The sequence below is a fragment of the Elephantulus edwardii genome, unplaced genomic scaffold (genome assembly GCF_000299155.1).
Source record: "Elephantulus edwardii isolate Elephantulus edwardi_28Jun2011 unplaced genomic scaffold, EleEdw1.0 scaffold00233, whole genome shotgun sequence".
NCBI lineage: Eukaryota > Metazoa > Chordata > Mammalia > Macroscelidea > Macroscelididae > Elephantulus > Elephantulus edwardii.
Genome location: NW_006399983.1, coordinates 4,352,120 through 4,374,611, shown reverse-complemented (window position 1 = coordinate 4,374,611; position 22,492 = coordinate 4,352,120). Strand labels below are relative to the sequence as shown.

Here is a 22,492-nt window from a genome sequence, read left to right as displayed (position 1 = left end):
AGCACCCTGTGTGCTAAGGGTCACACAGGTGTAGGCTGCAGGGGGGTCCCACAGTGTCCGGCAGTCTTCGCTCCTCTGGGGTCTCACAGTCTTCGCTCCTCTGGAGTTCCGCGGCAGGTGGCTGGCTGCTGCTCTTCCCGGGTCTCTTCTGGGTCCCTCTCGTGGCGTTTCCCAGTCTGGCGGCAGCGTTCCCCTGGTCTGGCAGGCGGCGGTGCGCATTCTCCCCAAATTTAATATTAATAATAAACTATACGCTTTGTCAGGATATGTTGCTGTTGTTAAGTGCCATCGAGTCACAGGCGACTCATATAGCGACCCTATGAAGGAGAGTGCTCAATGCTTGGGTCCATGTCCCATCTTTAACACCTGTGGGTGTGGGTGATTGTTTTGGATATGTGATGCCCCCATTTTATTGATATTATTCATAGTTATTATAATATTGAAATGTGCGAGGATCTGGAGTCGGGAAACCAAAAGGGCCAAACTCACTCAGCATTTTTTAAGCTGAAGGAACTAAAGAACAAACTCAAGCCACAAGTTGCAATGCTTAAAGATGCTATGGACACAATATTGAATGATTCAGGAAGCATTAAAAAAAAAAAGAATAGAAGGAGTACACAGCGTCACTGTACCAAAAGGAAGTGGCTGACACAGAAGAATTTCAAGAACAACATACGTTCAAGAGACAATGGTGACAAAGAAGGAAGTTCAAGTTTCTCTGAAGGACTTGGTAAAAAAAAGCCTCAGGAATTGATGGAATACCAATTTACATATTTCAACAAACAGATGCTGCCCTGCATGTGCTCACCATGTTGTGCCAAGAAATCTGGAGGGAAACTATTTGGATAACTGACTGGAAGAGGTACATATTTATTCTCATTCCAAAGAAAGGTGACCTGACAGAGCATGGAAATTATTGAACAATATCACACACTAGCAAAATCCTGCAGAAGATTATCCAGAACCAACTGGAACAATAAATACACTGAAAGAGAACTACAGGAAATACAAGCTGGGTTTAGAAGAGGTTGTGGCACTAGAGACATTATTGCCAGTGTTAGATGGATCTTTGGCAGAAAGCAAGGAATACCAGAAGAATGTCTATCTGTGTTTCATTGACTATGCAAAGGCATTTGGCTGTGTGGATTACAACAAATTGTGGTTATCCTTGAGGAAAATGGGAATCCCAGAACAGTTGATTGTGCTTATGCGAAACTTATACTCGGACCAGGAAGCTGTCCTTAGAACAAAGCAGGGAAACACTGCATGGTTCAAAATCAGCAAAGAAATGTGTCAGGGATGCAGCCTGTCTCCATAACTTTTCAATATATATGCAGAACATATCATTTGGAAGGCTGGGCTTTATGAGGAAGAATAGTGGCATCAAGATTAGAGGAAGACTCACCAACAACCTATGTTATGCAGATAACACAACTTTGCATGCTAAAACTGAAGACCTGAAGGGCTTGCTGCAGAAGGTTAAGGGCTGTAGTCTTCAATATGGATTGAAGCTCAACATCAAGAAGAAAAAGGTTCTCAGCACTGGGCCAATTGGCATCATCATGATGGATAGAGAAGAGATTGAAGTTGTTAACAGTTACAGCTTGTTTGGCTCCACAGTCAGCACTCTTAATACCAGCAGTCAGGAAATCAAAAGATTAATTGCATTAGGAAAATCTGTTGTCAGGGATATCTCCAGAGTGCTGAAAAGCAACAATGTTAGTCTAGGGACTAAAGTGCGCCTAATCCAGGCCACAGTCGTCACAATTGCTGGTTATGCACCAGAGAGTTGGACAATGACTAAGGATAATAGAAGAAGAATCAATGCCTTCAAGTTGTGGTGCTGGAGAGGAGTCTTGAACATACCATGGACTGCCAAGAAAACAAATAGGTCTGTCTTGGAGAGGGTGAAACTAAGTTTCTCCTTGGAGGCTAAGATTTTGCACGTGGCCAGGAGAGACTGGTCCTTGGAGAAGGATATCATGCTCAGAAGTGTGGAGGGACAGCACAGGAGAGGAAGACCCCAGATGAGATGGATTGATACAGTGAGTGGGACAGTGGTGGTTGATGTGTTTGAATTAGTGAGACTGGCTCAGGACATTGCAGAGCTGTTGTACATAGGGTTGCTATGGGTTGCAGGTGACTCACATATAACAACAACAAGAAGCACATAGTGACCTTGCTTATTAAGTAATCTGTTCATGTGTGTTGCTGTCAGTCCATTCTGACTTATGACCTTATGAATAACAGAGCAAAATATTGCTTGGTTCTATACCATCCTTATGATTATTGATATGCATGTTTTTGTTGTTGTTGCTGATTGCTTTCAATTCAAGCATGATTCACAGCGACCCTATGAACATGAGACCTGAAGCCTTTCTATAACTATTGACATTTATCAAAGTTCATAGAGTTTCTGGAGGCATGTTGTTTAGGAAGTGGATATTACTCCTGATAAGCAGAGGGGCTTATATTCCAGATTTGTATCAGACAATATTCTGATGTTTTACATTTTATTTTCACTGGCTAGTTTTCAGAAACAGATCACTGGGCCTTTCTTCCTAATCTGTCTCTGTCTAGAAGGTCTGCTAAAAACCTCTCTATCATAGGTGCCACTGCTGGTATTTGAGATGCCTGTGGCATTGTGTCCATCATCATGTTGCTGTTGTTGTTAGGTACTGTCAGTCAACTACGACTCAAAGTAACTCTATGCACAATAGCTCTGAACCTCCCTCCATCCTGAGCCAGTCTCACTTTCTCTGACACACCTACCCTCATTACGCCAGTTTTTGTGTCAATCCATCTCATCAGGGATCTTCCTTTCCTGTGCTGTCCCTCGACCCTTCCAAGTATGATATCGTTCTCTAAAGACTGGCCCCCCTGGCCACATGCCCAAGTATCTGAGATGGAGTCTCAAAATTCTTACGTCCAAGGAGAAACTTGGTTTCATACTCTCCACAACAGACCTGTTAGTCCTCTTGCCAGTCCAAAGCATGTTCAAAACTGTTCTCCAGCACCACAATTCAAAGGCATCAATTCTTCTGTCATCCTTGTTAATCGTTCAGCTTTCTGATGCATCACAAATAATTGAGAAGTCCATGGCCTGGATCAGGCATATCTTAGTCTTTAGGTTGACATCCTTGCTCTTAAGCGCTCTGGAGAGGTCCCTGGCAGCAGATTTTTCCACTGCAATTAGATTTTGATTTTCTGTCTGCTGGTGCCAAAAGTGTGGATTGTGGAACCGAGCAAGCTGAAATTGGCAACAATCTCAATCTTTTCTCCACGTATCATGATGCTCCAAATTGGCCCTGTGGTGAGAACCTTTGTTTTCTTGATGTTGAGCTTCATAATAATACATAAATCACCCCAGTATGACCAACAGAGAGTGGATAAAGCTAGTAGTCTCCATGAAAAGCTGGTGCTAGAAGAGAATGTTTGAGTCAGCCATGATGATCCAAAAATTGGTAATAAAGGGCATGAGGCAAATTGATTCTATCCAAGATGTGGAAAATATGAATGTCTCCAGAGCGTATGCTCTAAGTGGGGAATTAGAAAATAAATCACACTGTCATGAAGGCAGGGGGCAAACAACAGAGAGAGATGGCACAGGTGTTGAAGTAATGTCTAGTTGATGAACAGCAATATTTGTTCTGATAAGAAAATATGCATTATTTTCTCATCCTCATGACAGGGCTGAGATAATATATACAGAGACAAATAACCAATATAAACTAGGGAGAAGTCAGCTTGACTGAGGTGAAAGGAAGCTTCAAGCTACACGATGCAATAGCTGGAGGTCAATTGGCAAGAACAGCAGGAAATTGCTCATAGACTGGGTGTGTTAAGGCCTTCCAGAAAGAAAATATGGCATAAGAATGAAGAAAGCAGATTTGTAAATATGGAAAGAACAAAGCCTTCAGGGGACAGAAGGGACATAGAACTGTGAAAGTGTGAAAGTCAGAGATAATTAAGCTATGATGATAGTTCTTATGATATTCATTCACTTGTTAATTCATTCAGCAGATATTTACTGAGTACCTTTGCTATACTTATTAAGGCCTTATAAGAAACTGATGATTAAAAAGACATAGTCTCTGACCTTTAAGATTTTAATGGCAAGCAGGCAAGTAAACATAAGGAAAATCATGCAAGTTTAACTCAATTATAATTATATAAGATGTTCTAACACAAACAGATCAGGTGCTATGAGAATTTATATGAGGCAAGAGAGGTTCAGTGAATGGGACTGTCCTTGGGGTTGGGGAGAGACTGAGTAAGATGGGTTCAATAATGTATACTGCACTGAAACAGAGGAGGGAGAGAACTGTTTAAAAGAGATATATTACTGGGTATTTCTGTCATCACAGGAGACTAGAGCGAGGGCTACATGGTGGAGGGGACCTGGGGGAGGGTTTGTAAAACAATGAAAGAATCTTTTCTTTTACTTTTCCATAATTTTTGACTCATGTACTTATAACTTGTTAGTCAAATTTGTGTCTTCTAGGTTGCAACACCCTCATGATACATCTTCAAGGATATGAACATGTACAGCCAAGCACAATCAATAAGAGTGCATCTAAATTCCAAAATCAATCTCCATAATAGTCTATGTGTTTCCTACTGCCAAAGGGGCCCTTTAGAGTAGTGAGAGAAGATCTTCACCCTGAAACCCACAGTGTCCCTTTTCAGCAGGAAGTAGCTAAGAGAATACGCCATCCCCGTTTCCTTATGAATCAGGGTGAAGTCTCTCTCAGGGAGGAGTGATAGGGAATGGCAAAGGACACACTGACAAAGGAGATTAATCAGAACTGACTTTGACAAGCACTGTGGCAATTGGACAATTAAAACAGACATTCAGATAGCGGAGAAGAAGAACAAACTGGGGAGGAGGGTGGAGAGACTGGTGTGGCAATGAAGGAGTGAAAGTCCAGAATCCCTGTGAGTGTTCATTGAAACTAATAAAATTTAATAATAAAAAAAAAGAAAAAGAAAAAAAAAAGAATCCTCTCCTTTGTTTATGAAAGGCCTTGGTTTGACTCCAAGCTAACATACCTCATGCACAACCGCCACTCAATCATCGGTGGAAGCCTGTGTGGTGTGATGATGATGAACAGAATTCAGTGAAAACTTTAAGTTTCTATGACAAAGAAGGAGTAGAAATAAAAGCCTGGTAATTTACTTCTGAAAATCAGCCAATAAAAGTCTTACAGATTATAACAGTATGATATGCAACTCTTCACAGGGATGGGATAGAACCTATTCCATGTTGTCCCTGAGTCAGAGTCCAACTTTGTGACAGCTAATAAAACAGCAATGAGAGTGTACAAAAACCAAAATGATCTCACTGGGGAGGATGTCAGAGAAGGCTGAGATCTCCGGATGAGTAGTTACTCACTGCTGCTGATTTACAAAAAAGCGTTTGTGACAGGGACTGGTTGTGAAATGATCTCAATTAGGAAAGATTATGGTATGACTAAGGATATAAATAAGTATTGTGTACCTGGAGTTGAGTGAAAATTCTGAAAGGCAAGATACAAGATTAGAGAGAAAAGCTGTGGCAAATAGATCACATATCCAAGATGTACACTTTACCTTAAACAATGGGGAAGGCAGTCTAAGGCAGCAGCAGCATGGTCAGAAACAACATAAAGAGTGGGGCTTTTTTTTTATACTCCTCTTTTCCCCCTCCTTTTTTAAATAGAGATATTAATTAAAGTTTATAAAGAATTTGGGTTTCCAATAGTTCATTGTTACACATTTTCCTCCCTGCCCCCTCTGCCCAATTGCTTTTTTTTCTTTGGGGAAAAAAGTTCTTTCAATGTTTTACAGACCCCCACCCCACCCCAAACCACTTTACTATGCTGCTCTTATTCTGAACTCTTGCCATGACAATACTACCTAATCATATATTCCTTTTATACAGTTCTCTCTCCCTCATCTGTTTCAATGCTGGGTAAATTATTTATCCCCTCTTTTCTTAGTTTCCCACCATGTTTCATGACAGCAGCATTATGCCATATTTATCTTATTGTGACAGAGATATTTCACTTAGCATAATGTCCTCCAAGGTCACCCATATTGTATAATAATTCATTAGTTCCTTGTTTTTCAGTGCAGCATAATATTCCATTGTGTGAATATACCAGTTTCTCTAGCCTTTTGTTTGTTGATGGGCACTTGGGTTATTTACAACTCTTTGCTATACAGTGAACAAAGCTGCAATAAACATGAGTGTGAACATATCTGTTTGGGTGGCATTTACGGTTTCTTTAGGGTATATTCCCAGTAGTATAATTGCTTGGTCAAATGGAAGCTCTATTTCCAACATTCTGAGAAAGGGTCACACTGCCTTCTATAGTGGTTGCACCATTTTACACTTCCACCAACAATGAATAAGAGTTCCACTTTCTCTACAACCTCATAAGCATTTGTTGTTTGCTGTTCTGTTAAATTTTGTTATTCTTACTAGGGTGAGATGATATCTCATGGTTGTTTTGGTTAGCATCTCTCTTAGAGCTAGGGATTTTGAACATTTATTCATGTGTTTGTGTGCCATCTGAATGTCTTCTTTGGTGAAGTGTCTGTTCATATCCTGTACCCATTTTCAATTGGTTTGTTTTACTTTATCTTGTTGTGCTCGAGTATTTTATAAATTCTAGACATGTAATTTCTAAATATTTTTATCCCAGTCTGTGGCTTCCCTTTTTACCCTGTTGGAGAAGTTTTTGGATGTGCATAGGGATTTTATTCTTTGAAGGTCACATTCATCTATTTTATCCTCACCTGGTTGTCAGTTTTTCCAGGTTTTGCCTGGAAGACTGTATATGTGTGGATTAGGGCTTCTATGGTTCTTCTAAGCTTTTCTCTTATGAAGTTTATAGTCTTTTGTTTTAGTCATAGGTCCTTGATCAATTTTGAGTTGGTTTTTATGTATGGAGTGAAGTGTGAGTCTTGCTTGAGTTTTCTGCAGATGGTTTTCCAATTTTTCCAACACCATTTGCTAAAAAAGCTATCATTTCCCCACTTAACTGATTTGATTTGTTGTTGTTGTTATGTGCCGTCGAGTCGCCTGCGACTCATAGCGACCCTATGTACAACAGCCCTAAACTCCGCTCTGTCCTGTGCCAATCGCACTGTCTCTGACACTCCCATCCCAATTATCCCAGTCACTGAATCAATCCACCTCATAGAGGGCCTTCCTTTACTTGTCAAAAATCAGTTGACCATAGGTAGATGGGCCAATGTCTGGATTCTCAATTCTGTTACAATGATCTATGTGTCTGTCATTGTACCAGTACCACACTGTCTTGACCACCACAGAAATGTAGTAGGATTTGAAATCAGGGAGTGAGATGCCTCCTACCTTGTTTCTATTTGTAAGGATTGCTTTGCTTATTCAGGGCCTCTTTCCATTCCAAATGAAACTGGAGACTGCCTTTTCCATCTCATTGAAGAATGGAATTGGTATTTGTATTGGGATTGCATTGAATGTGTAGATTGCCTTTGGTAGGATTGCCATTTTCACAATATTGAGTCTTCTGATCCATGAGCAAGGTATATTCTTCCATTTCTCCAGGTTTCTTTTTGTTTATTGTAGTAATGTTTTGTAATTTTCTTTGAATATATCCTTTGTGCTTCTGGTTAGATTTATTCCCAAGTATTTAATCTTGTAATTAGCTTTTGTTAAGGGCATTGTTTTTCTTAACTCCAGTTATGTATTCTCTTTGTCACTGTAGAGAAATCCAATTGATTTTTGTATGTTGATCTTGTATCCTGCCACTTTGTTGAATTGGTCAACTATGCCCAATAGTTTTCTTGCTGAGTCTTTAGAGTTGTCTAAGTATACTATCATATCATCTGCATATAGAGATATTTTACTTCCTCTGTGCCAATTTGGATACCTTTTATTTCCTTCTCTTGCCTTATTGTTATCACTAAGACTTTCAATACAATATTTACTAGAAGAGGTGATAGTGGGCATCCTTGCCTAGCTCCTGTTCTCAAAGGAAATACTTTAATCTCTCTCCATTGAGAACAATGTTGGCTCTTGGGTTTGCATATGTACTTTTTACTATGTTGAAGAAATTCCCCTCTAATCCTATTTTGTTGAGTGTTTTAATCAGGAAAAGGTTTTGGATTTTGTCAAGGGCCTTTTCTACATCAATTGATAGGATCATGTGGTTCTTGTTCTTTGCTTCATTAATGTAATGAATTACATTGATTGTTTTTCTTATGTTGAACCATCTTTGCATAACTGTTATGAATCCCACTTGGTCATGGTGAATTATTTTTTTTGCTGTATTATTGGATTCTATTGGCCAGGATTTCATTCAAGATTTTTGCATCTATGTTCATGACTGCCAAGAAAACAAACAGATTCATCCTGGAGAGGGTTAAACCAGGCTACTCCTTGGAGGCAAGGATTCTGGGGCTTCGTCTGACATACTTTGGACATGTTGTAAGGAGAGACAGATCCTTGGAGAGGGACATCATGCTTGGGAGGGTAGAGGGACAGTGCAGGAGGGGAAGATCCTCTATGAGGTGGATTGATTCAGTGACTAGGGTAATCGGGATAGGTGTGTCAGAGGCCATGCGAATGGCACAGGATAGAGCAGGGTTTAGGACTGTTGTACATAGAGCCACTATGAGTCGCAAATGACTCGACGTCACGTAACAACAACAACAACAACATGTTCATGAGAGATACTGACCCATAGTTTTCTATTTTGGTGATTTCTTTACCTAGCTTTAGTATCAAGAACATGTTTGCTTCATAGAATGAGTCTGGGAAATTACATCTTTCCCTATTTTCTGAAATAATTTATGTAGAATTGGTGACAGTTCTTCTCTGAATGCTTGATAAAATTAACTTGTTAAAAAACCATCTGGTCCAGGGTTGGTGTTCTGTTTGTTTGTTTTTTTCTGGAAGTTGTTTTATTACTTTTAAATTTCTTTTTTTGTAATGGATCTGTTCAGGTGTTCAATTTCAGTTGTGTCCGTTTAGGTAGGTTGTGAGTTTCTAAGCATTTGTCCTTTTCATATTTGTTTGAGTATAGTTTTTCATAATATTCCATTGTTAGCCTTTTTATTTTAGTTGGTTTTGTTGTGACGTTGCCTGTTTCACCTTTTATTTGTCTTTTCCTTTGTTAGTTTTGCTAGTGGTTTGTCGATTTTATTGACCTTTTCAAAGAACCAACTTCTAATTTTGTTGATGGTTTCAATTGTTTGTTTTTCAGAAACAGCATAATGTTTTTCAACAATAAAAACCTAAGGAAACAGGTGAATCAGATATAGAGGACAGTGTAGAACCCAGTATATCAAAAGCAACAGTGAAGAAATAGGTTGAGGGTCAAGTGGAAGGAAACAGAAAGTACAAAAGGATGAAACAAAAGAAGTGCAAAAGTAAAAACAAAGAAGACATGTAGAATTAGAAATCGTTAGCATTTGGAGCGAGCTCCATACCTGCACAGTGTAGGCACACAGAGACAAAACAAGCAGTGCTTACAGCCGAAGCCCCATCAGCTGGTGAATCTAAGTAGGAGAGACTCTGTATCCATGTCCAGAGGTTGGCAGAAACGTTTCCTTCTATGCATAAGTTAAATATACTTGCTTCACCCTCCACACTGCCCTCTTAGCCACAAGCTCTAGAGACACCCAGACTAGCAATGCTTTCTACTCCCTCCAGACATCTGGAGGACAGGAAGCACACCTTCCCTCACATTGTGCTCTAGTGGACAGGAGCATGCTTTACCTGTGGACACCTATAGGTGGCATAAATCCTTCTTTCCTCTCCCAACCTTGTGCACCATCCCACCATTGCAACTGGAAACTTGTGCTTGCTTGACAATCCCTGTGCAGCCCTACCTGACCAGGACCTTCAGTGAGAATTTCCATACCACTCACTTGTGACAGCCTCACTTATCCACCAGGCAACCAGGAGTATGCTCACACAACATGCCAACCAGTGACCAGTAGGGATGCTCACTGTACTCCTGGCTAGTTCACTCGCTGGACAGACATATCACTAGAAATGCCAGCTACATCCTCAGCTGCCTCAAAAGACCAGCAAATGGAGACTTATGCTCACAAGCTCAGTCCATTCCCTCAATCTCCAGGAGATGGATGTTGAAAGTTCTATTAGCCAGACTAGCAGCTAGAGCAGTGCATACATCTTGCCTTCTTGACTATGTCAAAACAAACAAAAATCAAGATACAGCAAATAAACACAATAAATACAATAACACCTTATTGTTGTTGTTAGGTGCCATCTAGTTGCTTGCAATCCATAGCAACCTTATGTACAGCAGCTCTGAAGCCTGCCCTGTTCTGCACCAGTCTTACTGATATCAACACACCAACCCCCATTGGCCCAGTTACTGTATCAACTCATCTCATCCAGGGTCTTTCTCTCCTGCACGATCCCTCCACCCTTCCAAGTATGATGTCCTTTTCTGAAGACAGGTCCCTCCTAGCAGCATGGCCAAAGTATGTCAGACTGAGCTTCAAAATCCTTGCCTCAAAGGAGAAACTTGCTTTTACCCTCTCAAAGACAGACCTATCTGTTTTCATGGCAGTCTATGATATGTTCAAGATGATTCTCCAGCACCACAATTCAAAGGCATCAATTCTTCTTCTGTCTTCCTTACTCAATTGTCCAGCTTTCTGCTGCATAGTAAGTAATTGTGAAGACCATAGACTGGATCAGATGCACCTTAACATCTAGACTGACACTGTTGCTTTTCAGTTCTCTGGAGAGGTCCCTGATAGCATATTTTCCTCAATGCGTTTCATCTTTTGATTTCCTGATTATTGGTGCCAAGAGTGTTGTTTGTGGAGATGAGCAAGCTGTATTTATTAACAACCTCAATCTCTTGTCCATCTATCATGGTGCTGCCAATTGTTGCCAAGTGGTAAGAATCTTTGTCTTCTTGATGTTGAGTTTCAATCGATATTGAAGGTTGTAGTCCTTGACCTTCTGCAACAAGTGCTTCTGGTCCTCCTCAGTTTCCTTCAGTTTCAGGAAGCAAAGTTGTTTCCTCTGTATAACATAGGTTGTTGATGAGTCTTCCTCCAATCCTGATGCGACATCCCACCATTCCTCCTCATAAAGCCTAGCTTCCTAAATGATCTGTTCTGCAAAAGGTATGGAGGCAGATTTTGAACCATTCTATGTTTCCTTGCTCTGTTCTGATGGTTGTCTCCTGGTCCAAGTATAGGTTTTCCATAAGCACCTTACTGCCTAAGAAACACTGGGTTTTCAAAGGCCTGTTATATTTCAGAAATGGATAGCCAATCCTTCTTCCTGTCTTGGAGAGGGTAAAACCAAGTTTTTCCTTAGAGATTGGGATTTTGAAGCTCCATCGTACATCCTTTGGGCACGTGGCCAGGATGGATCCTTGGAGAAGGACATCATGCTTGGAAGGGTGGAGGGACAATTCCAGAAAGGAAGACCTTGAATGAGATGGATTGACTCATTGACTGGATAACAGAGGTAGGTATGTTGGAGTGAGTGATACTGGCTTAGGACAAGGCAGGCTTCAGAGCTGTTGTACATAGAGTCACTATGAGTTGTAGGTGTCTCGATGGCACGACAACAGCAACAAACCTCAGAAACAGGAGACAAAGTATCAAGAAACAGGAGAAGATGGCTCTAGCAAATGACCAAAAGCAGAAGACCTTTGGGAGGAAGAAATGGTAATGCAACTACCTGACAAGGAGTTTAAAAGACTAAGATATTCTTTAAGCAACAGATGAAATAAAATGCAGGCATAACCAAGGAAAATACAGACAAAATGAAGGAAATATCAAAAAAGTACTCAGAAATGTAATTTAACAAATTACAAGAATGGAATGGCAAAACAAATCTAAAAACAGAATCTAGAAATAATTAACAATAAGACGTAAGAAATACCTAACTCTACCAGACATGTCCCTCTTCCTAAACAACATGCCTCCGGAAACTCTATGAACTTCGATGATTGTCCACAGTTATAGAAAGGCTTCAGGCCTTTTGTTCATAGGGTCGCTATGTGTCATGCTTGACTCAAAGGCAATCAACAACAAACACCATCAGGACACAGGAGCAGAATGGAAATGATGGAATATACAATCAGTGAAATAGAAAGCAAATTTCTGGGCACTAATTTGATGAAAAATTAGAGAAAAGAATTAAGAAAGACTAAGAATTATGTAGGGCACTATCAGGAGGGGGAAAAAACCCACAACAAAACATGACTGGAATTCCAGAGCAGGAGAAGGTGGAATAAAAAAGAGAAATAGAGATTTGCTGGCAGAAGAGGTCCCTAATATAACAAAAAAATACCCAGCCAAGAAGATCTTTATGTAGGATAGATCCCAAAAGGAAGGCAGAAAAACATCATCACCAGCCCTGTCAAAACCAAAAGACAAAATGCCATGGTGAGAGCAGCTCAGGAAAAACAAGAGTTACCTACAAAGGGGCACCAGAACAAAGAGGCTACAAAGAGTCAGCAGACCCCATGCAGATAAGAAGTCAACAGGATGGTGTATCTAAAACCTTAGGGGGAAAAATTACCAACCAAGACTAAGATAACCAGCAAAAGTGGTTTTTTTAAAAAAAAAATGCTAAAGAATGCCACTTTAAGCAATAAATCATTATTTTCAGCCACCTTATAAAAACAAAACAAAACAAAACAAATTTTTTAAAAAGTGTTTTTAATATGATAAAAAATTCATACATCTCCAGACAAAAAAGAAGTGGGAGAATTTGTAAAAACCAGAAAACCTTTTAAGAATTATTAAAAGGAACCATTCAGACAGAGAATCAACATCAGATAACAATGTGAGACTCAGATACAGGCCAGCATCAGTGAAATATCAACACTGATGAAGAATTGTCAGAAACAAAGCAAAATGAAATGACTGAAAACAAGGAAACAATAACATCAATCTGACAAGACAGCAACAGAAAAAAAAAGAGGACTAAATTGTGAACTCTCATATGAATTTCCATATGGAAGAGAATCAAGATGTTATTAAGAAATAAAAGGCTGCTCTAAAAGTAGGAAGATAAAGGTACATTTTAAGAAAACGACAAGAAAAATGAACAATCATACTTATCATGATAAAGAAGAAGAAAAACATAAAGTTTAAGTAAACACAGAATCAAAACCAATGAAGAAATGAAAAGAAAATCCACAGACAAAAAGAGAATTGGGCATAGAATTAAGAAACAAGGAAACCATCAATGCCTCTCAAAAAGCACAATAAAATCACAGCAGTAAATTCCTTTCTATTGATAATCACACAAAAGATAAGAGGTTTCAATACCTTGGTAAAGAGATAGTGGCTATAATATATATTTCTATTTCTATTTCTATTTCTTTCTATTTCTATTTCTATAAAGATGTCCAATCTGTTGATAAGAAATGCAGCTTAAATTCAGCAGATTTTTCTGAGGCAGTAAACTGCAGGGCAGGAGACTATGCATCTTTCTGTATGTAGCAGAGCTGATAGTAGATTTGAATAAGCAGAAAAATGCCACCTTTGGGTTAGCAGGCAATTCCCTACAGACTATACAACCAGAACTCCCCACAACTTAGACACAGACACAGGAATGGACTAAGACTCAAAGAATGAAAAGATTTATCAAGCAAACTATTTTTAAAAAGAACAAGAGCAGCATTATTGATCTTCGATAAAACAGACTTTAATGCAAAATCTACCACCATAGATAAGGAAAGCCTTGCATAATGAGGTCAATTCCTCAAGAGGACATAACTGTAAAAAAGAAATGTATACCCAAGAGTGACAGATGTCCGAGATACATGAGTACATTTTAAAAGTATGGGTACAGACCATTCTAGTAACAGTAAAAGACTTCAACACAACACTTTAGGTGAAACAGAGCAACTAGAAAGGAACTCAAAAAAGATACAGAACATCTAAATGCTACAACCAAGTAACTCAATGTCATAAGCATATATGGAAACTTCCACCTAACAGGAGTCAAGTATACATTATTTTCTAGGGCACATGGATCATTTTCCTGAAAGATCACATTTTAGTTTTTAAAAAGCGAGGCTCAATAAAACCCCAAATATCAATATAAAGCATCTTCTCTCATCACACACTATAAAAGTAGAAATCAATAGCCTGCTATTGAGCAGAGAAAAAAAATACATTAAAACTCAATAACACTTTTATTAAAAACCATTGGGTAATGGAAGAAATCAGAGATTAAATAAAAAAAATTCTAAGAGTGATACAAAACTTTTTGCTATAATTGACCTCTCAGCACAACAAAAGCAATATGCCAATCTATAGAAATAAACACATGCATCAAAAAAGAACACTACAACATTGCAACAAGAAAAAAAAATCCAATTTAAAAATGGGCAAAGGATATAAACAAACTCTTCATTAAAGAAGTTTAGTAGCAAACAAAGAGATGAATAAATGTTTTTAATCATTAGCCATTTCAACCAAACCAAACTCATCTGTACTTAGTGGATTCTAACTCAAAAAGACTCAGTAAACAGAATAGAACAATCCTCCAATGGGTTTTCAAGGCTGTAAATCATAAGGGGACCAGACTGCCTTATCTTTCTTCTATAGAGGTCATCAACCAAATGATTTAACTACATCACCAGTAAGGTTCCTTTGGATTTCCTATTAGAGAGATTAAAATTAAAGCCACAAGGAGACACTATCTCACTCAAGAATAATAACACTAATAAAACAAAACCAGAACATAATAAATGTTGGTAAGATTGTGAAGAGATTGGAGCTCTTATACAATGCTAGTATGAATGTAAATGGTTCAATCACATTGAAAAATGTAGTATGCCTCATTGAAAAAGCTAGAAATATAAATACCATGTAAGTCAATGATCCTATTCTTGTTGGTGTTAGGTGCTATCAAGTTGAGTACAACTCATAATGACCCTACAAACAACAGATCTGAATCCTGTCCTATCCTGTGTCATCCTCACGGTCTCTGATATTTTTTATCCCATTGTGGTAGTCACTTTGTCAATCCATCTTCATAGAATCTTCCTCTCTTGCTGATTCTCCACCCTTTTTTTCAAGCATGATGTCCTTTTCCAAGGAATAGCCTCTCCTAGCAACATGTCCAAAGTATGAGACTAAGCTTTGCCATTCTTGCCTCCAAGTACTGTTCCAGATGCACATTTTTCAAGACCTACCTGTGTGTTCTTTTGGCAGTCCACAGGATATTTAATATTTTTCCCCCAATACCACAATTCAAAGGCATAGACCTACCACAACTCATAGTGATCCCATGAACAATGGATCTGAACCTTGCCCTCTGCTGTGCCATCCTCATCATCTCTGTGATACTTGAGCCTGTTGTTAGTCACTGTGTCAATCCAGTTCATTGAGGGTCTTCCTCTTTTCAGCTCTTATCTTTCCAAGCGTGATGTTCCTTTCCGAGGACTGACTCTTCCTAACAATATGCCCAAAATATGTGCAATGAATCTTCACCATCCTTGCCTCTAAGAAGCACTCTGGCTGCACTTTCTCTAAGATATATTTGTTTGTTCTGTTGGCAGTCCACAGGATATTCAGTACTCTTCTCTCACACCACAACTCAAAGGCTTAGATTCTTCTTCCATCATCTTCAGTCGTTGTTCAATTTTCAGATGGAAAGGAAGTAATTGAAAAGATTATGACTTGAATCAGAAGCATGTTAGTCTTTAAACTGAAAGCACTGCTCCCTAACACTTTAGAGAGGTCCTTTACAGCAGATTTACACAAAGCAATACTTTTTTTATTTCCTGACTGCTAGTGTCAAGGGTATTGACTGTGGATTCAAGTTAAATGAAGCTGTTGACAACTTCAGTCTTCTCTCCATCATGACTGAGCTTTTTGGTCAAGTAGAAAGTATTTTTATCTTCTGGATGCTGAGATGTAATACATATCGAAGTCTGTAATATGTATCAAAGACTGTAGTCTTTGATCTTCTGCAGCAAGAGTTTCCTCTTTGCTTTAAACAAGCAAGGTTGTGTCATCTACAAAACTCAGATATTTAATATCACCCTTGAATACCTAAATAAATAAAAGCCATGACACAACTAGCATGTGTACACCCATATGTATGGAAGTATTATTCATAATAGCAAAAGGATAGAAACAACCTAAGTGTCCATCAACAGAAGAGTGGATAAACAAACTCTAGTGCTTCCACACAATGGAATATTACAAATTTATAAAGAACAATGATGTTCTCCTATCATTCACAGCAATGTTCTCTTGTTACAAGTCAATTCAGATTTTCTATTGATCATTGAGCAAACTTTGATAATTTACTTCTTTTTAGGTAGTTGTCTTTTTCATCTAAGTATCTATCTACTTTATTGGCATAAACTTCTCAAATTTTGATATCTACATTAAAGAACTGAATTCCTACTCTTACTTTATAATTTAAATAATGTTACTAAAAGTTAGTATTTTATTAATCTATTTAAGACAATTTATTTTTATTTCAATTGTCTTTGATCCTCCAACTTTTTCTCAATTTTATATGACATATACTCATTCTATCCTATTATTCTAATTAATTTTATTGATGTCTTCACTGTGACTTCATTTTAAGAATTGAGACCCCCTAAATAGGACTTGTACAAGAATACATATTTAAATATTATTCCCTACATAGGCAAGTTATATGAGTATTACATTCCCTTCTTTGTGGATTCAATTCCAAAACCTGTAGGTATCTCTCAAAAGAAAATGTTTAAAATCACATCAAATATCAATTTGTTTCCTATTCATATCATCGTTTTCTTGATTTAGTATTTCTTAGAATTTCTGATTTTCTTTTCTTTTTCCTTGGAAGAAGGAATAAACCATCTGAAGAACAGATTTTATACACTGAACACTAATGATTGATAAACTGTGGGATGACATGATGGATATCATTCATAAAGAAAGCCAAAGATCCTCATAAAGGCAGAGGAGAAAGAAAAGACCAAAGTGAATGTTAGAAAAGGAAAGACACTGAAAATCCCACTAGAATTTAGAGAACCCAAAACAAAGGGAAGAAATGATAAATAAAAGAGCTGAACACAAGATTTCAAAGGATAGTTTGAGAAAATTATTAAAGTAAATAATTATTAAAGTAAATTATTATAATGAAATTTGCAAAGAGTTGGAGTTAGAAAACTGAAAGGGAAGAACATGTTTGGCATTCTCAAGGAACAAACTCAAGCCTGGAGTTGCAACACTGAAAGATTCTCTGGGCAAAATCGTCAATATTGCAGGAATTGTAAAAAAAAAAAAAAAAAAAGGGAAAGAATACACACAAATATTGTACCAAAGAGAACTGTTAACACTGAAACATTTCAGGAAGTAGCTTATGATCAAGAAACACCAGAAAAGGAGGACGAAGCAGCACTGAAGGCACTGGCAAAAAAGATGGTCCCAGGAAGTGATGAAATATCAATTGATGTTTCAACAAACAGATACCCTCGACATGCTCACTAGTCTATGCTTAGAAATTTAGAAGACAGTTACTTGGCCAATTGACTGAAAGAGATCCGTATTTGTGCCCAAGGTGATCCATCAGGATGTGGATATTATTGAACAGTCTCATTAATACTACATGCCAGTAAAATATTACTGAAGAATATTAAAAACTGGCTGGAAAAGTACATTGACAGGAAACTGTCAGAAATTCAAGCTGGATTCTGAAAAGGTCATAGAATGAGGGAAACCATTATGGTTTTCAGATGAATCTTGGCTGAAAGCAGAGAATATCAGAAGATGTGATTCTTGACTAGGCAAAGGCATTTGACTGTGTGTGATAGCTCTACAAATAGTTGTGCAGGCTGGGTGTAGGAAAGGCTGTGGCACTAGTGACAATATAGCCAATGTTAGACAGATGTTTGCTAAAAGCAGAGAGTACCAGAGGAATGTCTATCTGTGTTTCATTGACTATGCAAAGACCTTTGACTGTGTGGATCACAAGTGGTGGCTTGCTTTGAGAGGAATGGAAATCCCAGAACACTTGATTGTGCTTAAGTGAAACCTATACTCAGACCAGGAGGCAGTCATCAGAACAGAGCAAGGAAACACTGCATGATTCAAAATCAGGAAAGGTATATGCCAAAGATGTATCCTATCTCCATACCTTTTCAATCTATATGTGGAACAGATCATTTGGGAGGCTAAGCTCTGTCAAGAGGAATGTGGAATCAGGTGTGGAGGAAGACTCACTAACAGCTGGCATTATGCAGATGATGCAACCTTGCTTGCTGAAACTGAGGATGACCTGAGGCATTTGCTGTAGAAGATCAAGAACCACAGCTTTCAATATGGACTGAAGCTCAACATCAATAAAACAAAGGTTCTCACCACTGGGCCAATGGGCCAATGATAGAGGGTGAAGAAATTGAGATTGTTAATAGTGTCAGTTTGCTTAGCTCCACCATCAACAATCTCGATACTTGCAGTCAGGAAATCAAAAGGTTAAATTGCATTGAGAAAATGTGCTGTCAGGGACCTCACTGGAGTACTGATGACCAATGATGTCAGTCTAGAGACCAAGGTATACTTGATCCAAGCCACGGTCTCCTCAATTATTTGCCATGCATCAGAAAGCTGGACAATGACTAATCTTTGACTTCTTGATATTGAGCATCAATCCATATTGAAGGCTGCAGGAGAGGAAGACCTTGATGAGGTGGATTTATTCAGTGAATGGGGTAACTGGGGTAGGTCTGTCAGAGACAGTGAGATTGGCACAGGATAGGGCAGAATTTAGGGCTGTTGTACATAGGGTCGCTATGAGTCACCAGCAACTAACAACAACATGTGTGTATGAAAGAGATGGATAGGGGGACAGAGTGAGCTTACTAAGGCCATAAAAGGCAATGAAATAGATCCTCCCTGGAGCCTCCAGAAGGAATACAGCCCAAATGACACCTTGCTTTAAGTCTGTTGCTGTCGTGTGCTCTCGAGTTGGAACTAACCCATAGTTGACAGTCCAATGGGTTTTCATAGGCAGTAAATCACATGGGAGGATATAACCCATCCTTCTCTTGCCACTTTAAATCTAGTAAAATTCAGTGAGGCGATATACTCTCTAGGAGTAGAAAATAAATATATGTTTATGAAGCTACTACACTTGTGATAATGGGTTACAAGGACAAAAGGAAACAAATACAGTAAAGGAGAAGTAGGAGTCACTGGAGTTTGCTGGAAGCCAAAGGAAGGAGGTTGGTCTGAAGTCTGAGGGCAGCAGAAGCCTCTGAAAGGACCAGAGGTTGTTGTGAAAGGATCTAGATGATTCAGGGAAGCTATGCTGGCTATACTGAGAGGGCTGGATGCGAGTGGACAAAGTCTCTTTAAGGAACTGCTGCTGTGGATTCTGCCTTGTATAGTCCAGATCCGTCCTTTCTTTTGTGGATGACCCTTTGGTGTTGGATCAGCAATGGCCTGATTTTTGTATGGTTAGGAAATATTGAGCATTGTATGATGAGCCTTTAATCAAGAAAAGAGATACTGATAGGCCCAAATAGTACAGTATTATGAGCAAGGACATGGTACTTGCACAACTTGAAATCTACTTCTCACCTTGATTTTCCACATCCTTCAGTGGGTCCACTCCTGGAGATAGAATAAAAAACATGGGAGTAGCTGGTCCTGATTCTTCAAATGAGGTTGCAAAATCAAGCGCTCTTCCCATTACATATTTGCTTCCCAACTTCTCCTCAACAAAGTCTCTGTCAGAAATAAAGCACAGACATGTACATATATATTACAACTCAACTGTGAGGAAAGAAGGTCTTCACAACTGGTACAATTAATAGCATTACAATAAATGGAGAAGAAATTGAAGTTGTCAAGGATTTCATTCTCCTTGGGTCAATAATCAACATCCCAATAGCCAAGAAATCAAGGTATTGCATTGGGCTAAACTGCTGCAAAATATGCCTTTAAAGTTTTAAAAAGCAAAGATTTTAATTTGATGACTAAAGTGTATCTGAAAAAAGTCATGGCATAGTCTATTGCCTTTTGCTGTTGTTATTGTTAGGTGCCATCAACTGAATGTAACTCATAGCAACCCTATGAACAACAGACTTGAACTCTATCCTATCCTGTGTCATCCTCACCATCTCTGACACATTCAAGTGCACTGCTATAGTCACTGTGTTAATTCCCTTGGTTGGGGGGGGGTGTCTTCCTATTTTTCGTCCTCCCCTCATCTTTCCAAGAACATTGTCCTTCTCCAAGGAATAGCCTTTCCTAGCAACACACCCAAAGTATGTAAGATGAAACTTCATCATCCTTGCCTCCAAGGAACACTTTGTCTGCACCCTCTCCAAGACATATCTGTTTGTTAATTTGGCAGTGCATGGGATGTTCAGTGCTCCTCTCAAACACCAGAGTTCAAAGGCATCAATTCTTCATCTGTCATCCTTATTCACTATCTAGCTCTCAGTAGCACAGCAAGTGTCTGAAAGGCCATGGTCTGAATCAAGTGCACGTTAGTCCTTAAACTAACGTCACTGGCTTTTATGTATGTGGAAACGAGACAATGAGAAAAGAAAACAACTAGCAGAACTGATGTTTTTTGAACCATGGTGTTGGTGAAGAATACTAAATATAGACTCTGCCAGAAGAACACATAGATTTTAGAAGAAATATAAGCAGAATATTCCTTAGAAGTGAGGTGGTAAGACTCAGCCTTTCTTAAATTTGGACAAATCATCAGGGAAGGACCAACCATATTACAAAAGAATATGATGTTTGACAAAAGTCAAACAAAGCTCAGTGCCAACAAGTGGACTCTAACTCACAGCAACCCTTCACTGGGTTTCTGAGGCAGTAAATCTTTATGGGAGGAGACGCCCTTCTTCCTTCCATGGACTCTGGCAGATTTGAACCACAGGCCTTTCAGTTAGCAGTCCCACATGTTACACGTAATGCCATCAAGACTCCTTTCAGTAGAGAGTAAAAAAGCAACAACAACAACAACAACAAAACAACAACAAACCAAAATGAAAAGAAAACCAAGACCAAAAGAAACTATCAATGAGACAGAATGAATCATTAGCTATAACAATACAATATAACATACCAGCATTCATGGGAAATACTTCATTCTGTTATACATAAGGGCACCAGAAATCAGAACTTACTTGATAGCAACTAACAACATATTGTTGTTGTTAGGTGCTGTCAAGTTGAGTATGATTTAAAGCGACCCTATGAACAAAAGATCTGAACCCTGTTCTATCCTGCACCATCCTCACACTTCTTGACACACAAGAGCCCATTGCAGCAGTCACTGTGTCAATCCACCTGCTTGAGGGTCTTCCTCTTCTTTGTGGACCCTCCACTCTTCCCAGCATCTCAATGCCTCAGGCTAGTTACAAAACTAAGATCAACACAAATTTCATGAATTAAAATTTGATGAAGTCTAAGCTTACACCCATGCATCAAGGCCAGACTTGACTCATTCTGTGAGTCCTGGTGTCTAGTAACATTGTCTTTGGAAAGCTAATAGGCAGCCAATCCTCTGTATCCTGGATAATTTCTATCCCTTCCCCAACACTTAAGATCCTCTAGTAATGTCTTCTCTCATGTTCCTGTATTCTCTGTGTTTCAATGTCCCCTTCCAATGTATTCTAGTTCATGCTAAACCAAACCTAACATATTAAACAACTATGTGCACTTCACTGAAAATTTGAACCACCTCTTGGTCTTAATGATAGTCTCTCTCATGAATATAAATTCCCCTGTAACATTCTCAATTTGGTTTATTTTCCTATATACCTATTGCTTGCATACTGACTACCTCATTAGCTGACATTTTACATTTAGGACCAAAGTAAAAAAAAAAAATTCTACTATCTGACCATTTTATGCATTAATGATATGCACTTGACAGTAAAAAAATGCTGTGGTGTGAAGTGATCATAAACGCTGGCTGTGACAATTATGTGTTAACTTGGTGAGGCCGTGACATGCAGTCTTTAGCAATTATGTAATGACGTAAGTCATGGTTAGGTAACAATATAGTTATTCTCCATTTTTTATTTGATGTGGTCATCCTCTATTACTGGTAACACTAAAACACAACCACATCGTCTTTGGAACTTAATTGTGTCAGTGAGGAATGGGCATGCTTGATAAACATTAGGATTGGAAGGTGGCATCCCTATCCCATGCAAACGCCATGCCTTTGCTCCTTTTTTAAAAAAAAAAAAAAAACCGATTGAGGTATAATGTCTATATTTTTTTAAAAATAATTTATTTAAAATGGACAACTCAACAATTTTTAATAAATTTATCCAACTGTACAACAATCTAATAGCACAGTTTCATCATCCTCATAAGATCCTTCATGCTTAGTTAATTAGTTCCTATCCCCAAAGTCCTCAGGGAACTACTAATCTAATTTCTGGGTCTATGTAACTGCATTAGTATTAAAAGAAGTATTAAAAGAAGATGGAAAGAATATACTGAATCACTGTATCGAAAGGAA

The 22,492-nt window shown here is 38.6% G+C and overlaps 1 protein-coding gene across 1 annotated transcript in view; it reads right to left on the bottom strand.

Annotated features, from left to right (window-relative positions):
* The window catches only part of DNAH9 (dynein, axonemal, heavy chain 9), a 623,295-nt gene that overhangs the window by 113,530 nt on the left and 487,273 nt on the right, over positions 1 to 22,492 (bottom strand). Inside the window, 1 exon segment of the mRNA XM_006898570.1 lies at positions 19,576 to 19,724. Coding sequence (XP_006898632.1) covers positions 19,576 to 19,724 — 149 coding nt within the window.